The sequence below is a fragment of the Manis pentadactyla genome, chromosome 5, assembly GCF_030020395.1.
Source record: "Manis pentadactyla isolate mManPen7 chromosome 5, mManPen7.hap1, whole genome shotgun sequence".
Classification (NCBI taxonomy): Eukaryota; Metazoa; Chordata; class Mammalia; order Pholidota; family Manidae; genus Manis; species Manis pentadactyla.
The window spans coordinates 175,292,510-175,310,532 of record NC_080023.1 but is presented as its reverse complement, the minus strand read 5'-3'; the positions used below and the strand labels follow the sequence as shown (position 1 = coordinate 175,310,532).

Genomic DNA, 18,023 nt, shown 5'->3' with positions numbered 1-18,023 from the left:
CCCCACCTCTGCTGAGTGTAGGGATTAAGTGAGTTGACCAGGTGAGTTGAAGACAACTTGATTCAGAATCTCCCCAATTAAAAACAGCAACGAAGCAAAACTGGTTTGCTCCCTGCTCTCTCTGATTCCCCTCCCTGGTCTTGCAAGCCTGCAGCCACCCACAGCTGAGGCTTCTGGACTCCCAGGACTGGAAATGACCAGAGAGGAGACGGACCCCCTTCCGTGGCTGTCATTGAATAGGGGACAAAGACATATAAACCTGCAAAAGAGTCACAATGGTGCTTTGCTTCCTGTCAGGATACCAAAGCTAGAGTGTGGGGACTGCAGGGAGAACTGCTGGGGACGGAACAGCCCCCCAGCAGAACCAGTGCCCATTTTAATTCTGGAGAACAGAGGAGGGGAGATGGGGTACCTGTTACAGAGAGGGTTACAAGGCCGCCTGCCGGGGGGAGGAAAGGAAGGGAAATGAATAGTTTCTGCATAACCGATCTGTCAGGTAACTAAGAGTCTCCTGAGCCTCCCGCTCCACCCAGTCCAGGGTGGGGAATGTGGATTGCAGAAAACATCTGATTCTCATTGCATCACACTCTCTGTTTGTCTTGATCCCCCAGAATCTGTATAAAGCTGCTTTCACAAACACTGAATTACTACCCACAGTCCAATTGCTGCTGCCCACTCCATCCAACACACCCTCAGACTTGAATTAACTTGCCCAGGTTCATGCTGGTACATCAGAGGAGGAAAATACACCTCTGGTTTCTGATAAGGCCAGTTAGGCCAGGGCAGGAGCAAGAGAAGGTGGGGACAGGTTTGCAATACATTCAAATCCTGGCCAAAATGGGCTTCTAAAGCAGGACCCTACACAGTGCCGGAGAAAAGAAATGATGCTGGGTAGGAACACTCACAACTCAATATGCAAACAGCGGCCAGGAAATTCTCCAAACACGGGGCAGCCAGTGCCCAGCAAGGCATCCATGTTCAGAAGCAGCATTCACTGGTGCACAGTGGAGTGAAGGTTCCTGTGGCCAGGATTCTCACCTGGCCCTGGTCGGCTTGCTCACTGCACACATGTGGGCAATACATTGTTACTGATTCTTTAAAGAGCTCAGCCCAGGGCTCTGGGCTGCATGGCTACAGGAGAGCAGAGGCTGGAGTGGTGGCAGCGCCGAGGACAGACTGAGACGGCTGCGGGGGCGGGGAGGCCCAGAGGCAGAGACCGGCCTGCTGCACACAGACTCACTCTGAGTGGATGGGATTCTAGTGATTGACCTGCCACTGTGGAAATAAAGTTGGGTACAAACCCTTTCACCCCAAGAACGTTCCACTGTCATTTTTTGGGTCTCACTGAATCCACAGTGAACTTGTCCAGGGCTGAAACCCATTGGCAAGACAAGCATGTATGCTGTGGATGGGATCTCTCCCCCAACTTTGTTTCCTGTGTCATCCCCAAGGCCTGTTACAGAGTCTGGGCCAGGGCAGGTACCCACAGACAGACCTAGGAGCACATCGGCCAACCCACTGCTGTGCCAAACCCTTCTGTGATTTCCTCATTGACTCTCCAACCACCAGGTCAAGTAAATAGAAATATTGGCTGTTTCAGGTGAAAAAAATGAGGCTTAATAAGACTGAGTTAAAACTTTGGAAACCAGGGCCATGTTCCCAGATCAGCCGAATCTTAACCTCTGGTGGGTGGCATCCAGGCATCCAGGCATCGAGAGTCCAGCTTGAGCCAAGGTGAGGATCGAGCTCAAGCACTTGGCCCAGATCCCCAGCAGGGAGTGGAGGAGTCTGGGTTAGGGCGCTAAGCAGCCCAGTCCACACCCACACTCTGCCCCCTACCCCTGGACTACCTCCTACTTCTGGTTTTATACGGAAAAGCTCATGGGCTCTGTGGGCATCTGTGTCACAACCAACAAGCATCGCGACACCAACTGTGGCCGCTGTGAGCACAAACGCCACAGGCCCCTCCTTCCCTCGCCTTGATCCCACGGTGTGCCCTTCCGCCTAGCAGCAGTAACCTGTGGGCAGGAGGGGTGACCTTCCCATCCCCATCAGCCTGCTCACAGTTTTTCCCTTACACAGCTGAGGTTTGTTCCGTCTTAACACGTTGTGTGATGTACATCCAAATAAAACTGGGCTGTGCCATACCAGCCAGGTTTAAGATGCCCATACTCAGCCCATGCCCATGATCCCCCAAACACTGGGACCCTAAACCCCTCCTTTGTTGGAACTCTGGGGCCCCCCTGCCTACCACACTAAAGACAGCCAGCTCCCCGCTGCCCACTGCTCAGGTGCCCTCCTCACCAGTCTCAGCCAGACTGCTCAGCTCCTCTCCCCTCCCTTCATCCCAGGAGAGGCAAAGCCCGTGGAAGCCGCACTTCCGGTGCCCATGCGTACCCACACCCGAGTTCTGGCACCAGTGCAGCTCACCTGCAGCAGCGGTGCTAGGAGGGGCAGTGATGTGTGGGCCCTGGAGCCCATGGCTGCGTGGGGCTGCCCGGGACACACCCACAGCGTGCACAAGCATCAGGTGCTGGCCTCCCCGGATCCAGGCACTGCCCTCCCAGCCAGGGCCTTCTCAGCCGTTCTCGGGGGCACTGTGTCCCGAGCACCGTCACCTCAGCTTCCTCCTCGCCTCTCCTGGGCCGTTTCTGTTTATCAGAGTGGGGTGCGGGTGGGGGTGCGGGTGGGCTGGGCCCTAAGCTCAACCTCATACGTGACAAGCAGAGTCCCTAGGAAAGGAGTAGAAGGAAACAGGGCTGCCAGGACCACACGTGCTCACAGACACAGGGCTGGGACCCGACTCCGACTCCGGGGGAGCAGGGTTCAGCCAAAGAACAGGAAACCAGAATCTCCAGGAAATGTGGGGGCGGGGAGGGGAGCAGCGGGGGCAGGGTGTTGCGTCTTTTTGGTTTTTAATCTATGCCCAGTGATCTCTTTCTATAGCAGGATATTTTAACGACCATTTCCTATAATTCCTATCCTTTGAAACAAAAGAACTAGAAAAGGACTCCAAGAAAGAATAATATTATTAAGGAAAAAAAAAAAGAAAATGAAAGAAAAAGAAAACACCTTTCCCTTTCCAAAGATGTGACAATCTACCCCAACCATGTCTTGGGGCTCTGGGGCTACAGACTTAGATGAATCTGCCTTGTCGACTTTGGGATTTAAGGAGAAGGAAGGAGAAATGGGAGACTCCCTCTGGGCAGGGTCTCTGTACCAATTTCGGGGTCTTTGCATTAGAATTTGGGAGAAAAGGACAAGTTGGGATGCTACTGTAGCAATACTTGGCAAGTTTAGAACAAAATCTGAGATCTATTAGCCCTGATTACCTCAGCACACTCCCTTGTTTAAAATACAAACAATTGGTTAGGAGACCCAATAGAGGTGAACTTTCTTGTCTTACTGTACATTCATAGCCCTCTAAGATGCTCTAGAATCTTATAATTTGAACACTTTATTAACCCAAATTAATAACTTGTTATCAAAAAGATTATTGTAAGAAAATGCAATTTTAAGGTCTCTAGATATTTCTTACGCATAAAGAGAAACAATTAGCGAATTTACAACATTGTACTTATTTTCAAAGTGGACATTTTTTTATTTTATGGTAGTCTATTTAAACGTGTTACGTTAGAAGCACGAATACAGAATTTATCGGTCAGGTAAGTAAACCGTGAACGTTTGTAGGGGAAAAGGTGCAGGCTGAGCGCCCTCACGCTGGAAAGATGCTAAGGCGGGCGACGTGGAGCTGGAAGGCAGTGTGCTGACCTCCGGAGACCTGGAGGGGCCTGGGGGTTCTAGGGAAGGGGTCCGTCTGCCATTACCTGTGCTCTAAGTCGAAAGAAATTGGTATTTTAATATATGAAAAACAACCAACATTTCAACATCCTCAAACACTTAAAAATAACTGAGCAAGAAGTCAGTTTCCAATGAGGCAACCCTTCCCAGGCTGGGTGACTCCCTTTCTGTTCTGAGAAACCCATTCCCCAGTCCTCAGAAGTGCAGTAATGCCTCGTGGCCACAAGGTGGCAGCTCCCAGACCAATGGAAGCTGATAACAGAAGAGATGGGGTCGCTTGTGAGACAAACGGAGCAGATTGTTAAAAGGAAGTATGAGCTGCAATTGCTTATCTGGACTCAACACTCAGCATTCTCACCTTGGGTGCTGAGGGATGCCCGACCTACCCCAAGGCCTCAGCATTTTTTGTAATGATAAACACATCAGGAGTGCTTCTAAGAAAGGATTAATTTTGTCTTGAATTGCTGTGTCAATCAGGGTTTCCACCAAAGCCAAGCGCTCACTGAGTCTCATTTTCAGGGTTGTTAATCAAGACGACATAAGCATGTTCATTTTCTGTCTTTCCAGGGAAAAGCATGTTGCATGGGAAGCTTCTTCTTGCCCAGGAGTCGGTGAGCAGGGCCCTCAACTGGGAGGAAGGGAGCAATACATCCATGACGTTCTGAAAAGAGACACCGACAGTCAGGGCCCGACACCTCAGGGCTCCTAAACATACGGCAGAACGGTCCTGTCACCCCGGCCTCCCCGCCCGCCCTGCCACCCACTGTAGTCAGGAGTGGGGGTTGGGGGGTGTCAGCTGCCCTCTGCATGCCTCTTTTGCCCTAAGAGCGGACGGGACGCTTTCCTTCCACTGCGGGGAGTAAGTGGATTGGGTTTTCCCAGTGAATGGAACAGGAGCGGCAGGAGAGTCACGGGGACTTAGGGTGACGCCAAGGCCTGGTGTCCCATCCCCGCTCAGACTTCTGCCAAGGGGCAGTCTGGCTGGCCAGGTGCTCTGCCCAGCTGAGGAGCAGGGAGCTGCGGCTGACAGCAGGACTTGGAGAAAGATGGCGAGGTGGTGCCCAGCGCTTCCTGCATCTGGCATCTGGCATGGCGAGGAGACAGCATTCTCATGCCGGTCAGGTAAACGTCCAAGAAGAGAAATGGTGGGGCACGAGCCTTCTTCCTGCCCCAAGAGGGATGACGCGGGTGGAGGGCACCGCATGCCGCACAGAGATGTCCAGCGTTGGGCCCCATGGACACCACCTGCACAGAGCTGGACCAGCCTCCGGGAAGCGAGGAGGAATGGTCTGTCAGAGGGAGACACGGGCTTTCCCTTTAATTTCTCGTCTACCCCCAGCACCGAGGAACCAGGGCCTGGAAGACGGAGGGAGCAGAGGTGTCCCAGGGGCAAACCACAGCCACGGCCGCCTCTCCGTGGGGTGGGGGGAGGGGCCAAGCTCGCCCACCTACTGTCACATGCTGACCAGGAGGCCAGCCTGCGCTGGGAGGGGCGGGAGGACATTGGGTTTAAATCAAGGCTGACCCTGGCATTTTAAATTGGGCTGGTTTCATCAACTGAAGAGCCTGGGAAATGTACCCAAGATGGAATTGAGGGATGGAAAGAGCTTGGAAAGGGCTGAAAACTCCAATCAGGAAAAACCAAATGGACCACGTGCAGACCTTCACTGGGTTGAGACCTCACCATGGATATCCACTCGCCTAAAATTTATTTTCCGGTCAGATAATTCTGAGTCCAAGCTCCCATTCCTGCATAGCCACAAGAGAAGTTTTAATTTCTCAGAATTGTCCCAGGAAGAGTTATGGAAAAAAACAAAACCAAAAACCCAGGGGAGGGCCTTGCCTCCAGTCCTGGGGACGTGGCTCTCAGAAGCCCAGCCTGCCAACGGACAAGGGCCGGGAGGCACCGAGAGCTGCCTACCGCAGGCAGAAAATGCCCAGAGCTGGGTGCTGGGCAGAGGCAGTGGGTGAAGGGATGCCCGAGGCAGGACCGTCGAGCCAGAGAGTGAGCATGTGGGTGTTCACTGTTGAGTTCTCTCAAGTTTTCAGTACAGTCGAAAACTTTTCTGTAATACCACATTGGGGGAAAAAATCAGAAAAGTGAATCTGACTCCAGCAGTAAAAAAATCCCTAGTTATGATTAAGCATAGTTTTGCCCCAATATCTAACATCGTGTGTCTAACATGTGTGCTCCAGTATAACGTGTGTAAGAACGGAAGGGTGTTAGACTTCACATAAGAATAAAATCATTCATTTGTGTTTCTTAATTTATTTTCAGTGACTAAGGAATCTTTTCTGTTTTGATCCGTTAGTAGTCACATAGACGGATCAGAAAGTGGGGTTCCTTATGCTTTAGTATTTTGAACCAACCACCAAGAACTGGCCAGAACATTTCCGTTGAGAGATTTTAATCTTTTGCCCCTATTTCCTCAACTAATCGTTGCAGATGAGCAATCAGGAAAACACACTGCCAGGTACACCAACTGGAGTGTCTTTCATTTTTTGCTCTTCCCAGGTGTTGTGAAATAAATAATATAGAATTACTAAGCTCTTTTTTTTCAGTCATTTATGTACATAAATATTTTTTCCCTTTTTTAGGGAAGGAGAATGAAGATAAGGAGAGAGAGAAATTTGAAGCTGTTTATTTACCATCAAAACCATCCTTTTGAGGTAAAAAATAATGTACTTTTTAAAAGTACAACATCTTCAGTTAAACGTGGTAGATCATTCCTTTCATTATGGCATAAGACTCCTAAATAAGAGGGATTTCATTCCAATATGTAGAAAATCGAGCAACAGAGGAAAAAAATGAGGCCTTCCTTTTCTTTTGTTTAAGCAAGATGGACCTCTCCTGAGAAACGGGTTTCAAGGAGCTGCCTGGGGACAGGTAGTTGTGGCTCTTCTAAACCTGGCCAGAAGGATGCAGTGAGTTTTTCATGCCTGGAATTTAAAAATAGAAGTATACGAATATCAGAAAAATGCGCTCAAAGTGGACTTGCTGTAAAAAATCTTAACTCCTTAGTTGAGATCTCACTTGCAGATTATCAGAGGCCATAAATGACTCATTTTAGTGACCTACTCTTGAACAAAGAGATAGCCCACTGCCTGGAGTAAACAGAGAAGCCAAAGACATAGAGGCCACAGCAAGGAGAGGGGACTGGTCAGCCACTGACGGCCAGTTCAAGCAGGCACACTCCTGCGTGCCATGCAAGCAGGTGTCTCAGACTTTCCCGCCGGAGAGCTGGTTAAAATGCAGGCTTTCATTCTGGAGGGGAGGTCAACTTTGACCTTTACCCTTACGGGGGAGGAAAAATCACTTCCCTCTACCCTTCTAGGTTCTTGGCTGAGACCCCAGCCCCTACCCCCCATAATAAAAGACGAACTAACAGGAGAAAAACAAATACGAGTTTAATACCACGTATACTTACTGCATGTTTGGGAGAGACCCAGGAAAACTGAATATTTCCCTGAAATGGCCCAAGCCACCCCCTTAAATACTGTGTCCAGCTAAAGATAAGTGTGGAGGGTGTTGGGAGCTGGTTGCAGGGAGCTGTCCAGAAAGGCCCTTAACAGGTATGGTTGTTAACAGTTAAAGTCAGGGCCGTAAGAAGATAAGAGTTGATAAGAGGCTTTAGAGAATGAGTCATCCTCCTCTTCCTGGTACAGCAGGGGACACCCTTACACCTGGGATTTCCCTCAGGCACCCCAGTGTTCTTTTTAAAGGGCAACTTCAGCTCAGTTTTCGAGTTTCTCCTGTGTCTGCTGTTTCTCAAAAATAATCAGCCTAAAATAACCCTATGGCAAAGAGGCACATTTTGGGATGGCGAATTCTGCTGTCCTTCAGCCACTTAACAGTTCTTTTTGGTTGGGCCTGAGAATTACGTTGACATAAGGCACTGACAGCAGGAAAAGCTCATGCCGATTTATTTAATACAAATGTTACTTGACATGGGACCCTTCATAAGGAAGGAAGACCCAAAGAAATGGTAACACTTACTTGCTTTTATGTTAAGTTGAACAAAGAGAAGCAATTGTGGAAAAGTGACTAAAGTATGTGGGGACGCTGAGGAAGGTCAGAGTCATTTTAACAAATAAAATCCATGTAGAATGTTCTCTGTCTCAGCTTTTTGTTCCTGATGGTAAGAGGGGTGCTTTTCCTCTGGTACAGGGGAGGCATCTTTCATGTAGGAATTTCATCTCTTGCTTTTAAGGAAAAGAAGAGAGGTCAGGTGCTTTTCTCTGTTTTTGTTTTTGTTTTTCAGTGCCTTCAACTCAAAATAGGAGTGGCATATTTTGGGGTGGCATGTTCTGTGCTGCTGCACATTCTCTAGGTCTGAGTTGGGCCCACAGTCTGAGTAGTAAGGCATGAAACTGCTAGCTGCATGTCATCTACAGTTAAATATATATCTTTGGTTTTCTCTAAAATATCATTCAAGCTAGGACCATAAATTGTATTCATGACTATCCCACTACTTAAAATTCCATGTATATTTTCCAGTGTTAATTCCTTAAGTAATCAAATTGCTGAGGACCAGGATAGTTGAATCTTATTTTTTCAAACAGGGTCTCTATGAAGATTTGTATAAGTTAATGGCATGTTAACTTCCTTGAGCATTATTTTGTGCTAGATGTCATGTTTTATGATGTTAAAGTCATCCATCTAGGAGGCCATTAGACTGAGGGGATTTGATAGCCTATATGGAATTGTGTACAATTTCTGGACATGAGAAACTCCATTTTGAATCTCCACTTTGCCTTTTAACGAATGCAGTCTTGAACTGGGCCAAAACCAATAACTGTTTTATCAGCATTTGCTCATAAAATCCAACAGGACTGGCACTCAGGCCTCAAAACTCGCGCTTTATGGTGACAGAACAGTTGACTGATACTTGGTTTAATAGCACCAGCAACACCATTAGAGGTTAACCAAAAACAGCTCAACCCACTAGCACCAAAATCAGTCTCTTCTCTTCTTCATCTGAATCATGTAATTGCTCCCTCATCTTTCTCTTAAAACCCCCTCGCTTTTCCCACAAGTGGGACACTTTTGAGGTTACTCCGGAATCTGTGCTCCCCAAATTGCTCTTCTGAGACCCCAAGTAAAAAGTTTTAGTTAATTCATACCTAGGCAGGCACACCAGAACCGTAGCCAGAGTCAATTCCTGCGAATTCCTCAAGGTCGGGAAGAACCACCAGTCACAACCAACCTGTGAGGCTCTCCCAAATAACGCAATGCCTAAGTGATAGCCAGTAAGTAACTCCCTCGCTCCTGCACCTTCCCTTGAAATCCTAACCACTTCTGGTCTGGCCCTGGCTGACCTGAATCAGCTTTTTCTCAATATACTTGAACTTATACCCTTTTGCACATGCCTCAACATGGATGTGTCTTTTAGCAGTGATATGGTGTACCCAACGACACCTGGCGACATGAACCGACCACTTAAGTCTCTGATGGCAGAGTGAAGCTGAATAAAGAACATGTCTGAAGTCAAACAGTCCTTTTCTCTCCCATTTCTTTTTGGCTATCATAAAAACCTTTTCATTTGATGGGAAGGTGCGCTCAGAACAAATCCAGAGCTACCCATAAAGGCTTAGTCGTTGTCACCTCGTGGATAAAATAGCAACCTCCAAAAGTAATGTACCATTTTCTGTACAGACTAAGGACTCAAATCTCTACCATGGTTAATTTTAAAACTACCAAAAAATTATCTTTAACTTCCCCCACCCTTGTTTAAAACAAGACAACAGGCTCCAAATGGATTCACTTATGCCAAGCCCCGCATCACCAAACCAAGACTTAATTACAATTCTGGTTCCCCCAGAAAAGGAATCTCAAAGTAGTCCATCAGGGATTGCCCCAGCAACGAGGTGGGTCATCTGCCTGACAGGATCCCTGCTGTCCCCGGAGCACAGTCGCTTTGCATACAGTCAGCCCACGTTTGCCTAGGGTGACTCCTTGTCCCCTCCTGCCTCTATCATCCATGCCCAACATGTCCTTGGAGCTCCTTTATCTGCTAGATCGGTGCTGCCCAAACCACGAACCACTGAATAAAGCCAGTAAGATCTCTAAAATTTACCCAGTTTAATGTTTTCAAACAGAATTATATATTTTAACGAAAAATTATATTTTAATTATGTATTAAAACTTAGTTTAAAAATTATTTTTTAAACTGCCACTATTTGGTAGACTCAGAAGAAGGCACATCATTGTCAGGAGAGAGTTTGGAAGGAGGAGAAAGGGGCCTTTGAGGATATGCCCGGCGGGAGTTGCCCAAAGCTGCCCTCGCCTATCCAGCGACATCCTGGAAAGGCCAGCGTGGGGGCGGTGTGAGTTCTGTCTCGCGTTACTTTAATTTTTCTGAGTTTCCGTTCTGCTTTCCTAACCCTCAGTGCCTTCTGGGGGCAGTAAGAGGACGAGGGACTCAGGAAATGTACAGCTTCTCAGAGGCGCCTAGTGACGTTGTCCGTTGTCCTGTCTGTTGGTTAGAATTAAGGAAGGAGCTGGAACAGACTTCCTCCTCAGCAGTCCTCAGACATAACCCGGGAGAAACAGGACAAACTCATAAAGAGAAATGCATAAAAAAACAAAACCGTGCCAGGAAAATCCAGACAATATTTTTCTACTGCCCACATGACCTACAGGAAGGAATAATCCAGAACAGGGAAGGAAAAATCCTGTTTTATTTTATACAAAGCCAAGTGTACAATAATTATAACAGCAAACAGCAAACGTGCTGAATATTTTTAGGCCATTTTGAATGGAGCTTTGTACAGGTACATGAATAAATAGTAAATACTGCTTCTCTATTACCTTTGAAGTGCAATAGCACCAAGGCTTTTACATTTTTAGGTAACTACTCAAGTAAGTGTGCATAAACAAAAGAGGCAATAACAATTTTAAATCACGTAAGGTGGAAGTTCTTCTGCCTTTTTGGAAACTAAGCCAATGGACCTAGAACCACTACAAACATGGACCTTTCAGCTAGTAGCTATCAGAAGACCAAGGACGTCTCCCCTACCTCTTTAGTCATAGGTCATCAATCCCACATGATTCAAGTTCATTACAAACTTTCAGCCAGTTTAGTCATTAAAGATTTGAGAAATAGTCTCAGTTTAAACACTTGTAGTTAATACTGATATATTTTTATAGTTCATTTTTTTATATTTTTCACAACTTTTTCCACTGATGCCAACCCTGAGAAGTAGTTCTTACAGTCTCTAAATTTTTTTTAACCTTAATTGGTTTAAATGCAACACATAAGTAAGCAACTCCCCAGAAATGAGAGGCACTTCTTAGAAATACAGTGACTCCTGTCACTTACCTAGCGTAACGTTCAGTGCTGAGACTTGATGAACTGAATTAGTTCAGACTTAACCTTCCAATGTTGTCTACTTGAAAATGACAAGATTCTTATCTACAGCCTTTAACATGTTAAGATGTATTAGATATGCATATCAGAAATCATAAAATTGTGCTTACATTCTGTAATGAACCTATGCTGTTCATTAGGAGTTCGGATCTAACCACTATATTGGTTAAAAGAAGCCATCGACCTGAGGCAAAACCATAAACAAGCCAAGTCACTGTTTCAGGCTTTAAAAGTGTCTTAACATGTAAGACATTATGACTGTTCCCCAAATTAAACAATTCAATTCAAAGAGCACAGAATACATGTAACATCTGAGGAATTTCCTCTAAATTTTGTAATCAGGATGGTCTTCAGCTCAGATGTACACAGGCTGGAGAGGTAGACCCTGGCCACGTCACCCATCAGCATCTCCAAGAGGACCCCTCAGGTGCATGATGGGGAAAAGCGGCAACTCAGTGCAAACCACTTAGTATAATACCAGGAGTATGTACTTCAGAGATTATCAGCCCTGAAACTTAATCAAGAGCTGCAGAAAAAAAGCTAGCAGGGAAAATCATGAGGTGCCAGCATGTACAAGGACTAGTCCATCTGCGCTCACGAGGAGGAGGGCAGGTGAGGGACGCATGGGGCACCACTCAGGAGCCACAGTGAGGATAAGAAAAGTGCTATCTTCAAAATGCAATGTATATACTGAGTACAAGAGTCACAGTGTTAACTGAGAGCCAGAGAAGCAATGCCTACTAGGTGGACATCTTCGGTTCATATAAAAAGGTGGGAGACCTTAGCGTGAGAGCATGCTTTCTCCAGGTGGTGTGGCAGATTAAGGAGGGAATCTGGAAAAATCTGGAAATAAAGTACTGGAAGAAAAAGACTATCATAAAAATTTTATATGTTGTTTAATATGATTAAAATCAGATTTTAAGGCAATCTTGATATTGAACTTTTACTCATTTTCATGATAAACTCATCTTGTCCTGATGTTAACTTTAAAAATGCCTTGCATGCCCGCGGTGTGAAAGTCTGCAGGCTACTCTACATTTGCAAATGAAAAGTGCTAAGATTTTCATTTGCCCCAAAGGTAAAAAAACAGAAACATGTAAAACAGCAAACAGAATCATTGTTCAAAGGGATAACCAATCAGCTACAGTCATTAAACCACACTGTCTATTGAGAAGTAGTCAACCAGAGGCTTTAAAGATATTCACTGTGATACCAAAAGAAGCCTCATAGCACACAGGAGGGGCAGGTAGGTGTGACCTAACTGCAGATAAATAAGAAGGAACCACCCAGTAACTTGATCCATCTTCCGGTGGCCCTCCTTCTTGAAATGTGTCCTCTCCCCTGTGCCCTCCGGCAAGATTGCACAATCCTGCTCTTGCAAACCGAAACAGCTCATCATTATTCTGATTATGGACAGCAGGATCCAGGTACCAAAACAGGCCTGTAATAACTCTTACATTCACAGTGGCTCCATGTTTCTATCTGGATTATAGGCCCTTCATTTACAAGCTCTGTAAAGGTGCCTTTCCCGTGGCTTCTCTCCAGAGAAATGCTAGGGTGCCCGATGTGCCATTCTTACCTCCCACCAGATAGCAAGGATCACACTTAAGCCCACGGCATTCCACCTGCCCAGTCTGTGCACTATGTTAGCCTCAGTTTAGAGAACACGAAAATGGGCTTCACTGTCACCTGTAAACTGAAGAGGCCTCTTTGCACAGGTTATGAGGCGGCTGCCGAGCGCCCCATTTCAGACGTTTCCAATTCTAAACCGTTTAGAGCAGTTGCACTAGTTCATGCATTTATGTGCAGTGAAAACGGGGAGTTAAACATCACCACTGCTGGTGTACATGGCGAACTGCTGTTCAGAGTTTATTTTGTTCCTCCCCAGGAGACCTGTCAGTTTATTTCTTTGTATGACATAGACCTAGAACAACTTTTAACTGAAGGGCTCTCATTTGCTTAAGACTGTCAATACAAAGAAAGGCTTATTGAAGGACACCTTACTTTGGAAACAATGCTAGTATGCCTGGGTTGGGTGGGGTCTACACTAAAATGTCAATAGTAACATTTCTTAAAAATCACAGGGCTGTAACTTTTGGAAAAGGTCTAATACTTAGATATTTGCAGGTCTTCGCAAGCCAGCATTTTGGTTATGGTTTGAACTTAAATGTGTTTTGCTTTACCCCATTTGTTTTGAGTTTCTTCTCACTGGATAGAGTGGCATGGCCACAGTTATTGACGTTTCCCTTTTTCTTCAGGTTCACACGCGCTGGTGTTCTGGAGGCCTTCTGGGAGTCGGTGGAGTCCACCATCAGCCCCGACTGCTTGGGAATCCGAATGTTACCACTGCTCTCAATCCAAAGGCTGCCGTCACTACAGGGTAAGTCCCAGCGCTGCAGCTTGCTACTCTTCTTTGATTTCTTTTTCTTCTCCTCTGTCCTCATGTCAAGAGTCTGCTTCTGAGAACCTAATCTACTACTACTCAGCACACAGAGGGACTGGGAGGATGTCTCTGATGTACAATATGATGGAAGGGCTTCTTCGTGGTGAAAGTCTTTCTTCCATGCAGGGCCTGACTTTGAAGCCCCTTCATGGTGAGGCTTGGATAGAGTGCTTGCAAAGAGCTTTCTTCGCCCAGGGCTTTTCAGAGGTCCTGCAGTCCCGGGGGCTGTGGGAGGCCTGGCTTTGGCCGCCTTTCCTCTCTCGCCCTGTACGGTCTGTATCTGCAGCCACTCAAGCTGAATAAGCCTATCAATGTACTTCCCGAGAAGTCCTCCAGTTCGCAGCCCGACTCCAGTCCTGTGCTCTGCGTGTGGGAGCCCAGCCATGTCCCGGAGGTCCCAAGAGTTGAAAGGGGGTGGAAGGAAGTCAGGGTAACAGTACTCAGGCTTTGCAGAGCCCTGACCTGGATGAAGACTGAAGTCAATGGGATCAACTTCTTCAGCTCGAAGGTTAAGATCTGGAGGTGTGAGGGGAGAAGGAGGAACGGGGACTCTCTCCGAATCAGAGAGGTCGCTCGCGCTGTCCTCATCGGTGTCTTTCATAATTTTCATTGACTGGAAGTCAAGAAACAGTTTGTTCCCTGAGGCCCCCCGACACCCGGAACTGAGGAGACTCCTCTCAGGTTTGTCTTTGGGGGAGACGCCTTCTTTAAGTCTGTCCTCAGTCAGCTGGGGGATGCTTCCAAGGCTGCTTCTTGGCTGGGGGGAAACGTGGGGGGCTTGGGATCTGCTCTGCCTTTTTACTGACGAATTCTTTGAGCACTGTACTTTACTCCAAGATGGGCCAGCATTCATATTGCTGTGAGAAATAAAACTGCAAGTCTTAGTACATATGACAAAAACTGGTCTGGCTATGATTAAACAAATACATGAAAAGAATTCTCTAGAGGTACATCAGCTCCTCACTAGGCATTAGAAAACATAAGGCCTTTAATTCCTTACAGAGCGGATCATTCAAATAGAACACATTACAGAACAATTTCCCAGGTAATACTTTAAGAACCATTATGTAATACAGGTGCCAAAAGTAAATGCAAGGATTCTGTTTTATACCAAATATTAGCATTTAAGAAAAACACAAACATTTCTCAAAGTGTCTATATTATAATTTTAGGCCAATTGAATTTTAAAAAACATTAATTTGGAAAAAAATCTGTCTTGGAACTCTCAACCAGTTAATGCTGAGCAGTGTTTAATAACATTAGGAAGTAAAATCCACAGCTTTCTTTTACATTCCTATTTTAAATTAGAAGTAAAGATGTAAAATGCAAGCTTCATTAAACTTAATCACTGATTGGTGGGGATTCTGAGCCAACCAAAATCTCAATATGAAAAAGTGTAGCATATACAATCTGTACCTTAAACCAAAAGCTTAGTAAAGTGTTTTCAAAATTGTGTTTTAAATTGTGTTTAAAGGACAGAAATAAAATTACAGGGTGCCTTGTAACACAAAATGAATGAAAAATGGGGCTAATGCTCTCTTTTCAATGGCGGGTCAGTGGGGATAATGAGCTCTGTCTACATTACTAGCAGAGCACCTGATTCTTGCTGTGGTGACTTATTCTGAGGCAGAATCTCATAGCAGAGTTGAAAATATTTTCAATTTATTTACCAAGAACATAGCATTTTACTAAGATTAATAATACTTCTCAGTAATATTAATCAGGTGGGTAGAAGAAATACATGGAAAACATGTTTTCCAGGGGTTCATTTGTCCAGGGGTTTCTACCACACTAAGCAATTATTTGACAAGGGCTACCTCTTCATTAATAAATGTGGAGGATGTTCAATTGTTGCCAATAGCATAATGTGTGCTCAATGAAAGTTGAAGAAATAGAGGTATGGCCATTACTTAGAACTTAAAACCAATCCTGTTAAAACTTTTGTTTACCTCTAGCTATCAGTGTGCATCCATGAAAATTATTATCAGTGTCCCTTTTATATAAAAGGACATGAACACAAAAAGATGATCAAGGGGCTTATCCAAAATTGTACCTTCTGCTAAACGTGGCAGAATTATGGCCTCTGGAATTTTTATTCACTGGTAACGTTTAAAACACTTTGCCCACTCATTTCTGGTGGATAAGAAATACAAATATATATTTCTTATCCACAGACATATATTACTTTGCAACCACACACATTCAAGCTGGGGAACAGTGATAACATGCCTTTTGCCAGATAAAGCCATTATATGAAAACTTGTGTACCTGCTTTTCTGATGAGATATATTCATCCTATTCCCTTTCTGGAAAAAATCACATGGCTGATCATGATTTATGGTTTGCTGGGCTGTCTGAAAAACAGACATGCAGTAAAAAAAAATACTATGGACACACACACACGTGAAACAAACACACACAGAAAAACAGAACAAATCTAAGATTTCCCTCCAAAGTTTACACCACCTTTTCTGTAGTGCTTGAAATATTCTTGCTCAATCTGCTGGAAGATGATGACAGCTGAGGAAATGACTTCTTTATTCCCCTTATATTGGGAAAGGACTCCTCCCCACCGGAACTAGAAGCAACAGAAACTGTCAGTACCGGTTGCACATGGTCCTATCACCAGTACTGGGCTGGTTTTCACTTGTTTTTGATGATTCACGTAAGTACTGAAATATTGGTGGGGGGATACTGCCTTCTGTTTACAGTTTAATCTCTTCTCTTTCTCACAGTGGATGTGAGATACAAGATTAAGTGCTGCAAATGGATTCCATCTCTGCACATGCACACAGTCTCCTTGGAAGTTACACTTGAGGAAATATGTGCAGCTAATTAAGGTTATATGTCACTCCAGAACTCCCACTTCATTCACTCAACAAATAATTCCTGGAGAGCCTAGGGGACAGCACATGCCACTCTCATGGAGCTTAAATCTGGGAAGGCTCCCTTTCCATTCTTCTGCCTTCACTATGACATCAATCTGTTAAAAGATTACGAATATATTAATAGATACTATGTTATGTACTTGAGACATTTTGTTGGTTCATACCAGGAATGCTGCTTTCCCCTCTTACTGTGAGTGGCCTAAGAGTGTCCCGTTTTGAAAGTGAATACTTCTTTCTTCCTACCATCCCCGCCTCTGTAAAATGGGATTAAAGATTTCCGTCTTCCTGAAACTTTGCTGTATTATTTTCTATAATAAGCATGGATGCCTTCTATTCAGTGTTCATATGATGGTAATAAAAACCACAGATGGGCTCTCACATTAACGAATTACACCCTAATCGACAAGTTCACTTCAGATGTAGAAAATGTTCTTTCTCGGCCCTCTTTCGTTTGTTTGGTTTTCTTTCTGCTCTGTCCCTCCAGGTAAAAAGGAACTCTCCGGAATACCTGACCCCAAACTGCGATCTAGGAAGCGCACTCCATCTTTTTACACTTCATTTCACCTGCCAAGCTTTACGCCATAGGCTGCACCGTTTTCTGCGCAAAGTTACTGAGTGAAGTAAAAGAGGAATGCCTTCAGGGTCCTAAGGATGCAGAAAACAAGCTCCCGGCTTCCCTGAAGGTTCAGGCATGTATCGGAACAAAGCTAAAAATGGGATTCAGTCTACAAAAATGCTTCCCAAGCACCAGAGACTGATTAACTTTGGCTGCTGCATTAATTCATCACAGGGTGTTAACTCTGGTTCCCACGTCATCCTCTCTGGCCTGGCGCCCAGGGATTCCCCCGCCCCCCACCACACCCCGGATTGGCGGGCGGTCCGCGCAGTAAAGCACCGCGGGGACCGGCGGACAGGGTGCTTCTCCCCTGCGCGGCGAGCTCCTGGTCTGGCCGCAGGTCCAGGTTGCAGTGCATGAGTCTGAAGGGCTGGCTGACTCAATCCTAAAATTAGCGTGGGAACCAGCCCCCGGAAAGGCTGGATTTTGCCCCCGCCTCCTCCCCAGTAACCCAGAAACGCGAGGACCCGCAGCACGCGCGCTCCCGGTGCAGCGGGCGCTCCGACACAGCTCTGCGATCCGCACGGGCAGCACCGCGGCATGCAGGCGGAAATTGATCAGACCTGTCTCGCCACCGCCGAGGACACGTGACGAGGCCGTGGCCGCTCCTTCCCGGAGCCGGGCGCTGAGGCCGGATTGCGGCGCGCTGCGCAGGGCGCGGAGGCGGGGCAGCGGCGTCACCGGGGCGGGGCAGGGGCTCGCCGGGAGGCGCACCCCGACAGCTGCGGCGCGGCGGGAGACGCCAGGCCGGGAAGGTGGGCGGGGCCGCCCCGCCAGCACCGCCTTCCGCCCAGAACCTCCGAGGAAGCCCAGAGGAAGCACCTCCCTGCGCTCCGGCGGTGGCCCCGGGAAGCTCCCCCTGGAGAAGGCACGCCTCTTGGGGAACAGGCTCTTGTTTCTCGGTA

At 46.4% G+C, this 18,023-nt stretch overlaps 1 protein-coding gene and 1 long non-coding RNA gene across 3 annotated transcripts; one reads left to right on the top strand and one right to left on the bottom strand.

Annotated features, from left to right (window-relative positions):
• Positions 1-1,874: 1,874 nt before the first annotated feature.
• On the top strand, positions 1,875-13,559 carry LOC130683916 (uncharacterized). The gene is made up of 5 exons (XR_008998048.1): positions 1,875-1,942; positions 4,369-4,412; positions 4,760-4,923; positions 6,400-6,471; positions 13,430-13,559. It is a non-coding gene; the product is annotated as an uncharacterized LOC130683916 (long non-coding RNA).
• FAM217B (family with sequence similarity 217 member B) lies at positions 10,465-17,781 on the bottom strand. Of its 2 annotated transcripts, none has more exons than XM_057503128.1 (3): positions 17,682-17,781; positions 15,883-15,968; positions 10,465-14,471 (listed from the first exon to the last, which is right to left on the bottom strand). In XM_057503128.1, exons 2-3 carry the CDS (start codon positions 15,906-15,908, stop codon positions 13,322-13,324), a joined length of 1,176 nt encoding a protein of 391 aa, XP_057359111.1. In that variant the 5' UTR covers positions 15,909-15,968; positions 17,682-17,781; the 3' UTR covers positions 10,465-13,321. The 2 variants fall into 2 exon arrangements, with proteins under 2 accessions (XP_057359111.1, XP_057359110.1); XM_057503127.1 differs by lacking the exon at positions 17,682-17,781 and adding an exon at positions 16,081-16,186.
• Positions 17,782-18,023: the final 242 nt, after the last annotated feature.

Coding starts and splice junctions, on each gene's coding strand:
- FAM217B (XM_057503128.1), bottom strand. CDS start 15,908: ATGAATATATCTCATCAGAAAAGCAG. Junction 14,472..15,882: donor ATATCTCATCAGAAAAGCAG/GTACACAAGTTT, acceptor TATTTCTCACAG/CAATATGAATGCTGGCCCAT.